This window comes from Choloepus didactylus, chromosome 8 (genome assembly GCF_015220235.1).
Source record: "Choloepus didactylus isolate mChoDid1 chromosome 8, mChoDid1.pri, whole genome shotgun sequence".
NCBI classification, from domain to species: Eukaryota; Metazoa; Chordata; class Mammalia; order Pilosa; family Megalonychidae; genus Choloepus; species Choloepus didactylus.
The window spans coordinates 97,277,507-97,296,612 of NC_051314.1; the positions used below are offsets into that span (position 1 = coordinate 97,277,507).

Sequence of the window (19,106 nt, forward strand, 5' to 3'; positions counted from 1 at the left end):
TCTGCCAGTTGCTGAGTATGATGTCTATTCCAATTATGCATTCTGCAACTGGGGAAATAATCAGGCCCAAGGACCCACTGGACCCACTATGAGATGCACCTGAGCTAAAACTTCATTGATCACCTGACTTCCATATGCCCCTACCCTGACTGGTAGACCAGAGTGTCATTATGGGTCTTCTGGAATTTATGTCACTTCTGAACCAGTATCTAACAATCCCTGAAATACCTGATCATTTCCTTTTCCCCAATGCACAGTTATGCTGGTTAAAGACTGTAGGGCTCAGCGGGGAAGGCTGAGAGTAAGATTAACAGTATAAGTCTTTGGCAGTGTAACAGGGTCCTTCCCCAGGATACCTCACCTTCCCCTCATTCAAGGGGCTCTGGGTCTATAAACTCTCTCAAGTCTGGGAATTGATTAAGGGGCCGTGACTCTTGTTTTGTAATTCAAGTTAGACTTTTGTTCACTTGACCTAGAACTCTTCTGCTTATACAGATCAAACAAGAATTTAGTAGACTGCCCATCTATCACATTTCTAGGTACCCCATGAACTACTAGGCAATGCCACAAGTCTCTGCGAGTCAGATTATTTTTACTACTGCTTTGAGTCTGCTGTCCATTATGGTAGCCATGCCTACCATGTCTTTGCAATTAAGTGCTGCTACATGGCTTCTGCCAACTCGGGATCTGATCATACCCATTGTATTTAAGGATTCCAGCTCAGTGATGGCAGTTCCCACAGTAATATCTCACCTACAGAGAAGTACAGAGCTCTCCTGGGATGATGGAGCTAGTCTCACAAATTATTCCTCACGGTCCTGGTGAAAGGTCTGTCCTCTGGACATTCCAGTGGTGTGTGAGCAGGTCTTCCATTATAAATCCACTCAACAATCCAATCTCTCTAAGCCTTTGGATCCCCTCCTCTACATTATACCAGGGAAGTTTTGGCATTTCAAGTTCAGATAATGTCGGCCACCTTTTGATTCAAGTTTCAGCCAACCACCCAAACTGTTAATGCCTTTTCTAACCCCTCAAGCTACAACACTGAATCCAGAATTTCTGCTTAATGGGCCCATATCAATAAATTCCAGCCTGATCCAGCTCTATATTCCTTCTACCTGTATACCACACTCTTAATAACAATTCCCACACATATTCCCCTGATTTTTGTCTATATTAATTGGAAAACTCATGCAGTTCTTTTGGAGTATAGTGTACCACCTCATGGGTCACACTTTGTACCTCACCTTTTGGGCCCTGTTGGGACTTTAGTCTAGTTATAGGCCTGGAAGAAAAGAGGGATAGTGGGATGGGTCATGAAAAGCATAGGAAGTGTCTTTCAAGCCAATTACCTCAGGGCATTCCCTTGCAGTTCCATCTGGTGAAACAGGAGTAATCTCTCCAGACAGAGGAGTGATGGCTGCTTCCCCAGGGGAGGTGGTTTAGCAGGCACTGAAGGGTTAATTTCTTCAGGTAGAAGTTGGATGGCAGACTCCTCAGGGCAGACTGAAGGTCGGAAAGCTGTTTCCTCAAGGCAGGCTGGAGACTGGGTGGCTCTTTCTTCAGGGCAGACCATTACAGATTTATCTAGCAAAGACTCAGCAGAATCTAAGGTTTCAATGTCCCTACTAGCATCATTATCAACCTGTATATCCCCATCCCAATTTTCAGGATCCCATTCCTTACTAATCAATGCCCTTACTTTAACAGCACACACTCTACAAGATTGAGAATTTAGTTTACATTGTAAATCTGCTACTTCCACAATGAGACTCTGGGTCTGGTTGTCAGAGATCTCAAGTCTGCGGCCAACAGGAAATAGTATTTTCTTTCAGGGCACACAGAGAAAAGTTTAAATCTTTCACACAGCAATTAAGCTGCAAACTTGAAGCCTTCAGTTTATCTCTGAGAACTGAGTAATGTTAACATTTCAGTTATACCTGTAAAGACAATTCTTTCATCCACTTATTGTGATCCACACCCATCTTAATTTGGGTTCCCCCAGAAGCAAACTTTCAGCCAAGGATTCAAGTGAATGTAGTTTGTTTGGGATGAAATCTCAAGAAACACTACCAAGGAAGTAGAGATGTGAGACAGGAAAGGGAAAGAAGCTAAAAGCATGCTATCAACTCAGTTACTACTATGAACAACTGAAGCTTAATTCTTCTGAGGAATTCTGGAAGAATATTGCTTCTCCAACTTTGGAGTGCATAAACATCACTTGTTCAAACACACTCCCACTCCTCAAGATTTTGTTTCAGTAGTTTTACGGTGGATTCCAACAATTTTTGCATTTCTAGCAAGCTCCCAGGAAATGGCAATGTTGATGCTACTGGTTAGTGGACCACACTTACAGTAACATTGATGTAGAACAGTTCCCAGGTAGTTATTCTTCCCAAAAGGCAAGCAAACTGGGGTATTTATATATCAACTCTTGTCAGTCATCATTTAAATGGACTATTCTCAAGGGGCATTTAATTCCCTCATTCTCAAGGGGCATTTAATTCCCTCATACTTTCAGCCTGCCTGAACATGAGCAGAGCAGGTGCCTGCAGCCAAGAGAAAAGGCTCAGGGAAAAAGTCACAGGTGCTGGCTGCTGGACATCAGGCTGGCATGCATGGAAATATAAAGTGCCAAGGATATGTGAACAGGCACTGACAGCATTTGCTATACTGTCATGGGGAAAATAAGCATTAACAGAAATTACAAAAATAAATTACAATGGTACTAAGTGCTATAAAAGTAAATTACATGAGACTATTCCTTAAAGATAACTCCATATTATCAGAGATGGCATCTTCCTGGAATAATTGATGCTGACCAAACAATTCACTGTTTCACAAATCTGGTTCAATATCAATTCTAGGTCAATACTGAGTAGCAGCAGCCATTACTCAATGTACACAATTTTATTTGTAACAACTGTGACTGGTAGCTTACATAAAAACATGTGTAGAATCATCCTTAGGTGGGATTTACTTAATACTCAATAGCAGTTACTTTGTTTTATAAATGTTAAATTGCTCTTAACTTTAATTGCTTTTTATTTATTTTTCATCAAATGGTTTTGCCAAGAGAAAATATAAATCTGTAAAGTATTTTGAGAAATCTATTATTATATAACATATCTTTTTATTTTATAAATCTATATTCACTTTCATTTCCAAACATATCTCCTTAAAGTATGTTACCCTGCTCCTAACTCCGTGTGGCCATTTCATTTTAAAAGTCCTAATAATTCTTCTTCACCTTACTGAGTTTAACTGTCATACTAGTCCATTGATAAAAACAGAGCTAAGTGTGGGTTTCTGGAATGAATTTGCTTTTGATATTGCTAAACTTTGATTCGTATTCAGAGAAAAGCAGTATATTTAATATTAAAAATCAACCCAAGATTCACAGTTCAATCTTATTCTAGTTTCACTAGTATAGATAGCCTTTTTTCTCCATATATCAGCCTTTGTTTTATAATTTCAGATTTTTGTTAAATAATGCACAGGATACTTACTCCATGATGTAATATTTTCATTTAATATTAGGATAAAACTTGGCATTTTAAACACAATGAATGTACAGCAAATAATTATATTACCCTTTTCATGAAACGATTACTATAAGAAAATCACTCAGTAGTTCATTATGCTCTCTCTGAGACAGTAAAAATAAATGTCTAAAACAAGCTAAAAATCTGAAGATTGCTACTGTTTAAACATTAGCTGCTGGCATTTCTAAATTGTTACATCTCAACCTCTGCAGTACAAACCATTAAGTGATAAATGTGTAAGCAAAAATGCAATAACTAACCATCTTTTCCTTTAAAGGCACAGAGACCAATAACAATTTCATTTCTGGTTCATTTAGCTACAAGCATGCCCTCTGCTATGTACTTTATATATATCCATACGAGTGCCAAATTTAGAATATGACTCCCAAAATAAATATTATGTTGAAAACAAAGTCTATATTTTAGATATGAGAAATGCTGATGTAATATTAAAAGAACTTCAGCAACATTAAAATTAAAAATAAATCATAACATTAAAATGAACGTAAATCATTTTTCCCAGTTTTAGACAGTTTTTATAAAATCATTAAAACATTTTTAATCTTAAATAGAAACACATTTTCTTTTGAATTAACACAAGCTCCAACAAAAATTATTTTATCCAAACAAAACAGAAAATATAATTTAACTAAAACTTTTAAAATGTGGATATAATATTCGAGATAGATAAGTAGCTATGAAAATTCTTATAATAAGTATATAAAAATATTTAATATTATTTGGTATTATTTTCTGCCTTAAAATCTTGGAAGAAAACAGACACAATTATGCTGAATTTTTAAATAAATGCAACAAAGAAGGAAACATATTTTTAATCCACAAATAATATAACATTATAATATAATGAATAATCACCACAAGAATGATAGATGGTAAACCTACAGGTATAATTTCTAAAAGCTTGGTGATACACTAAAGCTATTAAAGAAATGCCTATGTAAAAAATTAAATGCATAAATTAACAATATTCAGTTGTTTTAAAATGAACCATAAATACAACCTCTGAATTCTTTCACTTTGTACTTAGCTACATTTTTCTAATTCCTTATTACGTTAATAAAATTCTACACATTTACTATTGCCTTCCCAGAAAAGTGAAACGATAAAATCCCAGGCTGAGATTTTAGAATATTATTTGTTCTTAAGGATTTCCTGCCCTCCAGTGGTATCTGCCTTTATGTTTCCACTGCATCTTTCAACATTACAAATGGAAGACATATCACTTCTACATGCACATTTTGAAATTATATCACACTGTATGGCAGCATCTAATTTTTCTTCCGTTACACGTTCACTCTCTGTTTGTACCCATGCATCACTTCTTGCAGCGAGTAGAATGCAGTTATTATTGGTTTTGTTTTGCAATATTTGTGTTGAATTACACTGAGACTGTGAAAACTGCTCTCTATTACTTTCTCTTGAGAACTCGTTAGAATTCTCATTCTGTTTATCAATCTTGGCATTATTTTTAACAATCATATCACCTGGAAGTTTTAACATACTGTTTAGATAAAAATTATTAGTTGTTTCTTTGGTTTGGATAAACTGCCTTCGATTTGAATCTTCAGTTTGCTGCAATACTTCAGTTTCATCTTCAGATGGCTAAAACAAATTTAATAATTTTGCTATAAATAATGCTTAAGTTTTTTAAAATGCCATTTAATCACTTCAAAGCAGACATTCTCAAAATTCATATTATAGAAAATTTCTAAATATAGAAGAGACTTTGGCAAAACAGAGCAGCAGTACCATTAAACAGTCTACAAACAATAATCTATAATATCCAGATAATGGATTTCTAAAATATCAAGAACAATCATAATAATTCTTGTAGTAAAAATGCAAAAGAGATGAAAAATAAAAAGAGAGAGAAGGAGATTTTTGTCTGTTATCAGTTCCCCATCATCCCCTTACCCTTTCACACTCCTGAAAAGATACACAATACAGCTTTCAACAACTAAAATGAAGCAGAATACAAGTAGTACCTTTGGAAGAAATAGCTAATACATATAGCAAACTTTTATTCATTCATTGACTCACTGATTCAAAAATTGTCTATTATGTACTGTTATGGGATGAGGATGAAAGATAAAACATATGGACTTAAAGAGAGTATTAACTAATAGGAAATCAAACAGAAAAAAGAAAAAAACAATAAATATCTCAACTAACTGTTATCTAAAAAGACAGAACTTTAAGAACTAGATTGCAGTGAGCTAGTTTGAACTTTCAGCCTCATGAAAAATTTATCTTTCAATTGCTGAACTATCCAGAATATTGATTTTATGAAAATCTTATCTAAAAATATTGATTTTTCAAACTAAAAGAAAGAAAAATTAGTATTAAAAACCTAAAATAGGGTACTGGAAACAACTGACTGTCACTGAAATAGCAAAATTAAGTCCAACAAATAGAATTGAAACTAACTGGGCACAAATAGGAGAAAGTAATATTTATTCAGTGAACAAATATTCCTTACGCATCTGCAATGTAAATGAGGCAGCCATGATCACTGCCCTCTTGGAGCACACATTCTAATGTGGGGAAAGGACATTAATCAAATAATCAAATACATACATGTATAATTACAAACTGATAAAAGCATTATGAAGGAATAGCAAAAGGCACTTCAAGAGCATAAAAGTCTAATTTAAATTGGGGAGACAGAGAGGGACTTTCTGAAGAAGAAATATATGTTGGCTGAGGCCTAAGGAATGAATATGAGTAAGGCAAAGCAACAATTTTCCAAGAAGAGAAAACAGGATGTACAAAAGCCCTTAAGCAAAAAAGGGACTGACAGCCTAAGAAAAGTGAGAAGTCAGTATGTGTGGAGCATAGTGAGAGGGAAAATGACACTAAAAGAATTAGAGATGTATCCAGGAACCTGATCACACAGGGCCCATAGCCAATGGATAGGAGTTCAGGTTCTAAAGTAAAATAAGAATCCATTGAATAGTTAAAACACAGGAATAACATCATTCAATTTATGTTTTCAAAATATCATGATGGCTGTCAATTAGGGAAGAAAGTGGGACAAGAGTGGAAGCAGAAAGAGATCTCTCAGGAAACAACCAAAGTAATTTGAGAACAAGATGATATTACCTTAGACTATAGTACAGGTATCAGAGATTGAGAGAAGTAGAAGATTTGCAATTTATTTTGGAGGTAGAACCACTTGGATATAGTGATGGATGCATTCGGGGTTGGTGGAGGGGAGGATAGATGAAGTCAAAGAAATAAAGTTGACAGTTCCTGACCTGAGCAACTGGGTGGATGGAAAAGGTTATCTACTGATATGGGAAATACCAGAAAAACTGCCTTGGGAAGAAGACTAGAGAATTCAGTTTGAGGTATGAAGTAACGGAAACTTTTGTGAAATATCCAAGAAGATAAGACCAATAGAAAACTGGACATCTAAGTAAGGACCTAGGTTAAAGTCATGAATTCGGAAACAGTTATCATCAGATAGAATAATAAATCACTGGAGTGGATAGCATCATCCAGTTTTAGAATGGAGTTTAAGAGAAGAGAGTTCTTTAAAAAAAACTCAGTATTTTCCAACATTTATATGGCAGGAATGATAAAAAGAAAAGTGGGCACAAGTATGAAGCAGCAGAGAGGTATGAAGGAAACCAAGATAGTGTGTAACCACAAAAGCAAATAAAAGAACATATTTCAAAAAGAGAAAAAAATCACATATATCAATATTATTAGGAGCACTAGGATGATAAAGGATGAAAAGTCTCTAGTGAATTTGGCAACACAGAGGTCATGGGTGACCTTAACAAGGGCAGTATGGATGATGAGTTAGAGACAAAAAGCAGACTGCATAAAGACGAAGAATGAAGGAGAATTCCATTTAAACATGTCATTTATTATAACTGTAGTACTCTTGCTCAGAACATAGTATGTCACTCCAATTATTCATAATGTAAAGATAAACTATAAGAAATACAAATGTTTCAAAATAGTAGAGTATATATTAATAAGCAAAAATAGCGCAACTTACCATCTCTGGACTAGAACTGAAACAACTATCTGTTTGCCTTGGAGAGTAATTGGTAGACTGACTGCTCAATGAAGAATCAAGATCTGAAAATAAAGAATAATTCCTGAAAAAAGAAATTTAATAATACTAAAAATATATATAAATAGGTACAAGATATATGCTGGTGAAATAAGTTTCCATATAACATCCTAAAATATGCCAAAATCATCTAAAATTTTCACTTGGCAGCTTGCATTTCTGATAAGGTATATATGGGTTTATTCTACACTTAAAAATTTTCTTCTACAAGTAACATATTTTTTTGGAGTAATGAAAATGTTCAAAAATTGATCATGGTGATGAATGCACTACACGATGGTACTGTGAACAACTGATTGTACACTTTGGATGATTATATGGTATGTGAATATATCTCAATAAAATTGGATAAAAAGTGCTGTGGTTTTAATTTACAACAGTTAGGTAAGACTTGGCAATCATTAATTGAGTCCAAAGATTCCATTATAGACTTAGAGCAGGAAAGATGAGGTGTATTTTTTTGGGGGGGCGGGGGGGCAGGATGTGTATTACTTATGATCAATGAGTAAAGGCTGCTGAGAACAGCTTTAAGAAGGATTCTGAGGCTTTATCCTACAAGTACTAATATCCATAAAGGGCACAGGAAGCCAGAAATACTATTAGTGTATTCCTGGCTTAGAGATTAAAAAAAAATTTTAAGGCAATAGAGTAGTGGCTTATCTTACAATAAGTTAAAATATCTCTGTATCTCCTAAAAATCATGTAGATCAACAAGAAAAGCATATAAAATCTTCCATAGGTGATGCTCACAAGTAACTAGCATACTGAGAATATTCCAAAGTTCAATTTCTGTAAAAGTAAGGTAATAACTAAAATCAACACATTCAGCACTAGGTCTAACTCCAGAACTCAGGTGGGTAGAGACAGCTTGACAGAAAGGAGGGTTTAGTGGGTCCTAGAGGTAACAGAATATCTTTAATTTAAACTAGGGCTTACTTAGCACACACATCATCCTCCCCAGAGAAGAGGGCTCCACATTGTACGGGAAACACTGACAACAGAGATGAGGTCTGCTGGATCAGTGCAATCAGTACACTAATTACTGGAAATTACAAAGGAAGGGGCTGGAAAAGAGTGCTTCAGGAAAAGATGTAAACAACTTGAAAGCCCTGGAGATTTGGATGGGTAAGGGAAAAAGAAATCAGCTGAAGATAAAGGCCCTACTGAGACAAGGAGTATCAAAGAAATCAGAAGATTACCCACAAAAATATACTATTGAAACAAAACTTCACTTAGCTTTTGAACTAAGAAACCAAGTAAGGCATTCAATCCCCTCCATTCCCATAGGATAAATCACTTGCTATTAGTGGTACAGTAAAATCTAATATAAATAAACATAAAGAACAACAACAATAAAACAGTAACCACCATACATACAAAATTACCATCGGGGGGGGGGACATAAAAAGAGAGAAAGAACTCTGGCAGATAAAAACAAATCCGCCCCTGCAAACAAACCCAGCCACAAAGCAAAAGAAAACTGCACACTTGCAGGCTTCTGGTTTCCAGGCCAAAATGGAAAAGAGCTTGGAAGTCATCACTCCCATCTTCACAAGAAGAAAAAAGCTGAAAATCTGAAATTAAATAATACTTCTTAGCTCTATAATAATTTGAGGTCACAAGACAAACTATCACCCTAAAAATTGGAGAGAGAGACAAAACACAGAACCACAGCTTACTGGGAGCAGAAAACATCACTGAAGCCAACAACAGGTAGGGATACTTAAAGGATATTGGTTAACTGATGAATACTAAGCCTGGACCCAGCTTGAGAGATAAGAACTCCAGGAGGCCCAACCTTGGTTGGGGGTGGGGGAGTGGTGAGGGAGGATTCCACAGGAACTTCCAGGAACCTCTAGGAACCCTACCAAGTTCTCACTGTGAAGATCAGAAAAAAATCCCCTGGAGCTTCAAGCAAGGTGAAACTGACGATTCTGAAATATTCTCAGTTGTGGGATAGAAGACCAACATACAAAATTCAGTAGTGAGGTTGAGGCGGGGCGAGATGGTGGACTGGTGAGCTGTATGTTTTAAGTTACTCCTCCAGGAAAGTAGGTAGAAAGCCAGGAACTGCGTGGACTGGACACCACAGAGCAATCTGACTTTGGGCATACTTCATACAACACTCATGAAAACGTGGAACTGCTGAGATCAGCGAAATCTGTAAGTTTTTGTGGCCGGGGACCCGCACCCCTCCCTGCCAGGCTCAGTCCCATGGGAGGAGGGGCTGTCAGCTCTGGGAAGGAGAAGGGAGAACTGCAGTGGCAGCTCTTATCGGAAACTCGTTCTACTAATCCAAACTCCAACCACAGACAGACTGAGACCAGACACCAGAGAATCTGAGAGCAGCCAGCCCAGCAGAGAGGAGACAGGCATAGAAAAAAAAAACACGAAAAACTCCAAAATAAAAGTGGAGGATTTTTGGAGTTCTGGTGAACATAGAAAGGGGAAGGGCAGAGCTCAGGCCCTCAGGCTCATATGCAAATCCCGAAGAAAAGCTGAACTCTCTGCCCTGTGGACCTTTCCTTAATGGCCCTAATTGCTTTGTCTCTTAGCATTTCAATAACCCATTAGATCTCTGAGAAGGGCCCTTTTTTTTAATCCTTTTTTCTTTTTCTAAAACAATTACTCTAAGAAGCCCAATACAGAAAGCTTCAAAGACTTGCAATTTGGGCAGGTCAAGACAAGAGCAGAACTAAGAGAGCTCTGAGACGAAAGTCAATAATCCAGTGGCTGAGAAAATTCACTAAACACCACAACTTCCCAAGAAAAGGGGGGTGTCTGCTCACAGCCATCATCCTGGTGGACAGGAAACACTCTTGCCCGTCGCTAGCCCCATAGCCCAGAGCTGCCCCAGACAACCCAATGTGACGGAAGTGCTTCAAATAACAGGCACACACCACAAAACTGGGTGTGGTCATTAGCCTTCCCTGCAACCTCAGCTGAATGTCCCAGAGTTGGGAAGGTGGAGCAGTGTGAATTAACAAAGCCCCATTCAGCCATCATTTCAGCAGACTGGGAGCCTCCCTACACAGCCCAGCAGCCCAGAACTGCCCTGGGGGGACGGCACTCACCTGTGACATAGCACAGTCATCCCTCAACAGAGGACCCGGGGTGCACAGCCTGGAAGAGGGGCCAACTTGCAAGTCTCAGGAGCCATACGCCAATACCAAGGACTTGTGGGTCAGTGGCAGAGACAAACAGTGGCAGGACTGAAATGAAGGATTAGACTATTGCAGCAGCTTTAAAACTCTAGGATCACCAGGGAGATTTGATTGTTAGAGCCATCCCCCTCCATGACTGCCCAGAAACACGCCCCATATACAGGGCGGGCAACACCAACTACACACGCAAGCTTGGTACACCAACTGGACCCCACAAGACTCACTCCCCCACTCACCAAAAAGGCTAAGCAGGGGAGAACTGGCTTGTGGAGAACAGGTGGCTTGTGGACGCCACCTGCTGGTTAGTTAGAGAAAGTGTACTCCACGAAGCTGTAGATCTGATAAATTAGAGATAAGGACTTCAATTGGTCTACAAATCCTAAAAGAACCCTATCAAGTTCAGCAAATGTCAAGAGGCCAAAAACAACAGAAAATTATAAAGCATATGAAAAAAACAGACGATATGGATAACCCAAGCCCAAGCACCCAAATCAAAAGATCAGAAGAGACACAGCACCTAGAGCAGCTACTCAAAGAACTAAAGATGAACAATGAGACCATAGTAAGGGATATAAAGGATATCAAGAAGACCCTAGAAGAGCATAAAGAAGACATTGCAAGACTAAATAAAAAAATGGATGAACTTATGGAAGTTAAAGAAACTGTTGACCAAATTAAAAAGATTCTGGACACTCATAGTACAAGACTAGAGGAAGTTCAACAAAAAATCAGTGACCTGGAAGATGACAGAATGAAAAATGAAAGCATAAAAGAAAGAATTGGGAAAAAAACTAAAAAAATCGAAATGGACCTCAGGGATATGATAGATAATATGAAACGTCCGAATATAAGACTCATTGGTGTTCCAGAAGGGGAAGAAAAGGGTAAAGGTCTAGGAAGAGTATTCAAAGAAATTGTTGGGGAAAACTTCCCAAATCTTCTAAACAACATAAATACACAAATCATAAATGCTCAGCGAACTCCAAATAGAATAAATCCAAATAAACCCACTCTGAGACATATTATGATCACACTGCCAAACACAGAAGAGAAGGAGCAAGTTCTGAAAGCAGCAAGAGAAAAGCAATTCACCACATACAAAGGAAACAGCATAAGATTAAGTAGTGACTACTCAGCAGCCATCATGGAGGCAAGAAGGCAGTGGCACTATATATTTAAAATTCTGAGTGAGAAAAATTTCCAGCCAAGAATACTTTATCCAGCAAAGCACTCCTACAAATTTGAGGGAGAGCTTAAATTTTTCACAGACAAACAAATGCTGAGAGAATTTGCTAACAAGAGACCTGCCCTACTGGAGATACTAAAGGGAGCCCTACAGACAGAGAAACAAAGAAAGGACAGAGAGACTTGGAGAAAGGTTCAGTACTAAAGAGATTTGGTATGGGTACAATAAAGGATATTAATAGAGAGAGGGGAAAAATATGACAAACATAAACCAAAGGATAAGATGGCTGATTCAAGAAATGCCTTCACGGTTATAACGTTGAATGTAAATGGATTAAACTCCCCAATTAAAAGATATAGATTTGCAGAATGGATCAAAAAAAATGAACCATCAATATGTTGCATACAAGAGACTCATCTTAGACACAGGGACACAAAGAAACTGAAAGTGAAAGGATGGAAAAAATATTTCATGCAAGCTACAGCCAAAACAAAGCAGGTGTAGCAATATTAATCTCAGATAAAATAGACTTCAAATGCAGGGATGTTTTGAGAGACAAAGAAGGCCACTACGTACTAATAAAAGGGGCAATTCAACAAGAAGAAACAACAATCGTAAATGTCTATGCACCCAATCAAGGTGCCACAAAATACATGAGAGAAACACTGGCAAAACTACAGGAAGCAACTGATGTTTCCACAATAATTGTGGGAGACTTCAACACATCACTCTCTCTTATAGATAGATCAACCAGACAGAAGACCAATAAGGAAATTGAAAACCTAAACAATCTGATAAATGAATTAGATTTAACAGACATCTACAGAACATTACATCCCAAATCACCAGGATACACATACTTTTCTAGTGCTCATGGAACTTTGTCCAGAATAGATCATATGCTGGGACATAAAACAAGCCTCAATAAATTTAAAAAGATTAAAATTATTCAAAGCACATTCTCTGACCACAATGGAATACAATTAGAAGTCAATAACCATCAGAGACTTAGAAAATTCACAAATACCTGGAGGTTAAACAACACACTCCTAAACAATCAGTGGGTTAACGAGGAAATAGCAAGAGAAATTGCTAAATATATAGAGACAAATGAAAATGAGAACACAACATACCAAAACCTATGGGATGCAGCAAAAGCAGTGCTGAGGGGGAAATTTATAGCACTAAACGCATATATTAGAAAGCAAGAAAGAGCCAAAATCAAAGAACTAATGGATCAACTGAAGAAGCTAGAAAATGAACAGCAAACCAATCCTAAACCAAGTAGAAGAAAAGAAATAACAAGGATTAAAGCAGAAATAAATGACATAGAGAACAAAAAAACAATAGAGAGGATAAATATCACCAAAAGTTGGTTCTTTGAGAAGGTCAACAAGATTGACAAGCCCCTAGCTAGACTGACAAAATCAAAAAGAGAGAAGACCCATATAAGCAAAATAATGAATGAAAAAGGTGACATAACTGCAGATCCTGAAGAAATTAAAAAAATTATAAGAGGATCTTATGAACAACTGTATGGCAACAAACTGGATAATGTAGAGGAAATGGACAATTTCCAGGAAACATAGGAACACCCTAGCCTGACAAGAGAAGAAATACAAGCCCTCAACCAACCCATCACAAGCAAAGAGAACCAATCAGTCATCAAAAATCTTCCAACAAATAAATGTCCAGGGCCAGATGGCTTCACAGGGGAATTCTACCAAACTTTTCAGAAAGAACTGACACCAATCTTACTCAAACTCTTTCAAAACATTGAAGAAAATGGAACACTACCTAACTCATTTTATGCAGCTAACATCAATCTAATACCAAAACCAGGCAAAGATGTTACAAAAAAGGAAAACTACCGGCCAATCTCCCTAATGAATATAGATGCAAAAATCCTCAACAAAATACTTGCAAATCGAAACCAAAGACACATTAAAAAAATCATACACCATGACCAAGTGGGGTTCATTCCAGGCATGCAAGGATGGTTCAACATAAGAAAATCAATCAATGTATTACAACACATTAACAAGTCAAAAGGGAAAAATCAATTGATCATCTCAATAGATGCTGAAAAAGCATTTGACAAAATCCAACATCCCTTTTTGATAAAAACACTTCAAAAGGTAGGAATTGAAGGAAACTTCCTCAACATGATAGAGAGCATATATGAAAAACCCACAGCCAGAATAGTACTCAATGGTGAGAGACTGAAAGCCTTCCCTCTTAGATCAGGAACAAGACAAGGATGCCCGCTGTCACCACTGTTATTCAACATTGTGCTGGAAGTGCTAGCCAGGGCAATCCGGCAAGAAAAAGAAATAAAAGGCATCCAAATTGGAAAAGAAGTAGTAAAACTGTCATTGTTTGCAGATGATATGATCTTATATCTGGAAAACCCTGAGAAATCGACGATACAGCTACTAGAGCTAATAAACAAATTTAGCAAAGTAGCGGGATACAAGATTAATGCACATAAGTCAGTAATGTTTCTATATGCTAGAAATGAACAAACTGAAGAGACACTCAAGAAAAAGATACCATTTTCAATAGCAACTAAAAAAATCAAGTAACTAGGAATAAACTTAACCAAAGATGTAAAAGACCTATACAAAGAAAACTACATAACTCTACTAAAAGAAATAGAAGGGGACCTTAAAAGATGGAAAAATATTCCATGTTCATGGATAGGAAGGCTAAATGTCATTAAGATGTCAATTCTACCCAAACTCATCTACAGATTCAATGCAATCCCAATCAAAATTCCAACAACCTACTTTGCAGACTTGGAAAAGCTAGTTATCAAATTTATTTGGAAAGGGAAGATGCCTCAAATTGCTAACGACACTCTAAAAAAGAAAATCTAAGTGGGAGGACTTGCACTCCCTGACTTTGAGGCTTATTATAAAGCCACAGTTGCCAAAACAGCATGGTACTGGCACAAAGATAGACATATAGACCAATGGAATCGAATTGAGAATTCAGAGATAGACCCTCAGATCTATGGCCGACTGATCTTTGATAAGGACCCCAAAGTCACTGAACTGAGTCATAATGGTCTTTTCAACAAATGGGGCTGGGAGAGTTGGATATCCATATCCAAAAGAATGAAAGAGGACCCCTACCTCACACCCTACACAAAAATTAACTCAAAATGGACCAAAGATCTCAATATAAAAGAAAGTACCATAAAAATCCTAGAAGATAATGTAGGAAAACATCTTCAAGACCTTGTATTAGGTGGCCACTTCCTAAACTTTACACCCAAAGCACAAGCAACAAAAGAAAAAATAGATAAATGGGAACTCCTCAAGCTTAGAAGTTTCTGCACCTCAAAGGAATTTCTCAAAAAGGTAAAGAGGCAGCCAACTCAATGGGAAAAAATTTTTGGAAACCATGTATGTGACAAAAGACTGATATCTTGCATATATAAAGAAATCCTACAACTCAATGACAATAGTACAGACAGCCCAATTATAAAATGGGCAAAAGATATGAAAAGACAGTTCTCTGAAGAGCAAATACAAATGACCAAGAAACACATGAAAAAATGTTCAGCTTCACTAGCTATTAGAGAGATGCAAATTAAGACCACAATGAGATACCATCTAACACCGATTAGAATGGCTGCCATTAAACAAACAGGAAACTACAAAAGCTGGAGGGGATGTGGAGAAATTGGAACTCTTATTCATTGTTGGTGGGACTGTATAATGGTTCAGCCACTCTGGAAGTCAGTCTGGCAGTTCCTTAGAAAACTAGATATAGAGCTACCATTCGATCCAGCGACTGCACTTCTCGGTATATACCCGGAAGGTCGGAAAGCAGTGACACGAACAGATATCTGCACGCCAATGTTCATAGCAGCATTATTCACGATTGCCAAGAGATGGATACAACTCAAATGTCCTTCAACAGATGAGTGGATAAATAAAATGTGGTATATACACACGATGGAATACTACACGGCAGTAAGAAGGAACGATCTCGTGAAACATATAACAACATGGATGAACCTTGAAGACATAATGCTGAGCAAAATAAGCCAGGCACAAAAAGAGGAATATTATATGCTACCACTAATGTGAACTTTGAAAAATGTAAAACAAATGATTTATAATGTAGAATGTAGGGGAACTAGCAATAGAGAGCAATTAAGGAAGGGGGAACAATAATCCAAGAACAGATAAGCTATTTAACGTTCTGGGGATGCCCAGGAATGACTATGGTCTGTTAATTTCTGATGGATATAGTAGGAAGAAGTTCACAGAAATGTTGCTATATTAGGTAACTTTCTTGGGGTCAAGTAGGAACAGGTTGGAAGTAAAGCAGTTATCTTAGGTTAGTTGTCTTTTTCTTACTCCCTTGTTATGGTCTCTTTGAAATGTTCTTTTATTGTATGTTTTTTTATTTATTTTATTTTATTTTATTTTATTTTCATACAATTGATTTAAAAAAGAAAAAAAAGTTAAAAAAAAAAAAAAAACATGGAAAAAAAATATTTAGTGCCCCCTCGAGGAGCCTGTGGAGAATGCAGGGGTATTGGCCTACCCCACCTCGATGGTTGCTAACATGACCACAGACATACGGGACTGGTGGTTTGATGGGTTGAGCCCTCTACCACAGTTTTTACGCTTGGGAAGACGGTTGCTGTAAAGGAGAAGCTAGGCCTCCCTATAATTGTGCCTAAGAGCCTCCTTCTGAATGCCTCTTTGTTGCTCAGATGTGGCCCTCTCTCTCTAGCTAAGCCAACTTGAAAGGTGAAATCACTGCCCTCCCCACTACGTGGGATCAGACACCCAGGGGAGTGAATCTCCCTGGCAACGTGGAATATGACTCCCGGGGAGGAATGTAGACCTGGCATCGTGGGACGGAGAACATCTTCTTGACCAAAAGGGGGATGTGAAAGGAAATGAAATAAGCTTCAGTGGCAGAGATTCCAAAAGGAGCCGAGAGGTCACTCTGGTGGGCACTCTTATGCACAATTTAGACAACCCTTTTTAGGTTCTAAAGAATTGGGGTAGCTGGTGGTGGATACCTGAAACTATCAAAGTACAACCCAGAACCCATGAATCTTGAAGACAGTTGTATAAAAATGTAGCTTATGAGGGGTGACAAGGGGATTGGGAAAGCCATAAGGACCACACTCCACTTTGTCTAGTTTATGGATGGATGAGTAGAAAAATAGGGGAAGGAAACAAACAGACAAAGGTACCCAGTGTTCTTTTTTACTTCAATTGCTCTTTTTCACTTTAATTATTATTCTTGTTATTTTTGTGTGTGTGCTAATGAAGGTGTCAGGGATTGATTTAGGTGATGAATGTACAACTATGTAATGATACTGTGAACAATCGAAAGTGCGATTTGTTTTGTATGACTGCGTGGTATGTGAATATATCTCAATAAAATGAAGATTAAAAAAAAATTCAGTAGTGTTTTATACACCAGTAATGAGCAATCTGAGGAGCAAATCAAGTAAAAAAAGAGATCCATTTATAATAGCAACTAAAAGAATCAAGTATCCAGGAACAAATTTAACCAAGGATTTAAAGGACTTGTACACAAAAACTATAAACCATTGCTAAAAGAAATCAAAGACCTAAATAAAGAGAAGAGCATTTCATATTCATGTTTGGAAGACTAAATACTGTTAAGATGTCAACTCTACCCAAGGCAATTTACAGATTCAACACAATTCCAATCAAAATTCCAATAGCCTACTTTTGCTAGGAAAGCCAATTATCAAATTTACTTGGAAGGGTAAAGGGCCCCAAACAGCCAAAAACGTCTTGAAAAAGAAAGAGTTGGAGGACTCACACTTCCTGACTTTAAACCTTATTACAAAGTTACACTGGTCAAAACAGCATGGTATTGGCACAAAGTCGGATATACAGAGCAATTCAATGGAATTGAATTGAGAGTTCAGAAATAGACATTCACATCTATAGCCAATGATTTTTGACAAGGCTACCAGTCCACTCAATTGGGAAAGAATAGCCTCTTCAAGAAATGGTGCCGGGAGAACAGGATATTCCTATGCAAAAGAAGGAAGGAGAACCCCTATCACACACCATATACAAAAATTAACTCAAAATGGATCAAAACCCTAAATCTAAGAATCAGGACTATAAAACTCCTACAGGAAAATGTAGGAAGGCATCTTCAGGATTTTGTGTAAGGCAATGGTTTCTCAGACTACACTCAAAGCACAAGCAACAAAAGAAATTATAGATAAATTGGACCTCATCAAAATTAAAAACTTCTGTGCCTCAAAGTACTCTGTCACAAAAGTGAAAAGACAACCTACTCAATGGCAGAAAATATTTGGAAACCACATATCCAATATATAAATAATATATAAACAAATCCTACAACTCAACAATAAAAAGACAAGCAACCCAATTTAAAAAATGAGCAAAAGACTTGAACAGATGTTCAAAAAACATACATAAATGGCTAAAACACACATGAAAAGATGTTCAACACATCACTAGATAGAAAAAAGGCAGAAAACACCAGGGACAGAAGTTCCAGAGCACGAGTAGCCAGAGAAGGACCTCTACAACACATTGTGGGGACTTGGATGAAAAACCAGAGAAATTACATCTGAAAAGGTGGAGTGAGTTTATTGAACCATGAAGGCCACTGGGGGCTGGCAGCTGTGAGCCAGCCACTGAGCAGGGGAGGGAGCAGCTCTCCACTCCCGCAAACCCATCTCAGCAGTTAGTTGGGGAGATAATCCTCCTCAGCCTCGCAGCCAGTAGCTCCCATGGGAGAACACAGGAAACAGCAGACCTGTGTTGACCCCATTTACTCTTCCTCCATGGAAGTTCACAGTGTGCACAGGCGAGAGGCAGGGATAAGTGAAAGCACCACAAGAAAGCATCAGGAGCCGCTACACCATGCCAGGGGCTTGATGGCTCATGCAGGCAGGGACCAGGGAACATTTGAGCTGCAAGGTGTGACATGCAGCCCCACAGCTGGAGAGTGACTCACTTAGAGGCCCGGGAAGCACCAGAGCCACTGGGACCTAAAGAGGACTCCTTGCTGAACTGCACAGAGCACAGCTCCAACCCCCAGGGCTGGAAGTC

General features: G+C 37.7%; 1 protein-coding gene across 1 annotated transcript in view; it reads right to left on the reverse strand.

Moving 5' to 3' along the window:
* Positions 1 to 4,697: 4,697 nt before the first annotated feature.
* Positions 4,698 to 19,106, reverse strand: part of C8H12orf40 (chromosome 8 C12orf40 homolog) — a gene marked incomplete at its 5' end in the record, with an annotated part of 66,898 nt that continues 52,489 nt past the window's right edge. Inside the window, 2 exons of the mRNA XM_037847476.1 lie at positions 4,698 to 5,168; positions 7,576 to 7,658. Of these exons, the coding sequence (XP_037703404.1) occupies positions 4,698 to 5,168; positions 7,576 to 7,658 (554 nt within the window). The remainder of the gene's footprint in view (positions 5,169 to 7,575; positions 7,659 to 19,106) is intronic.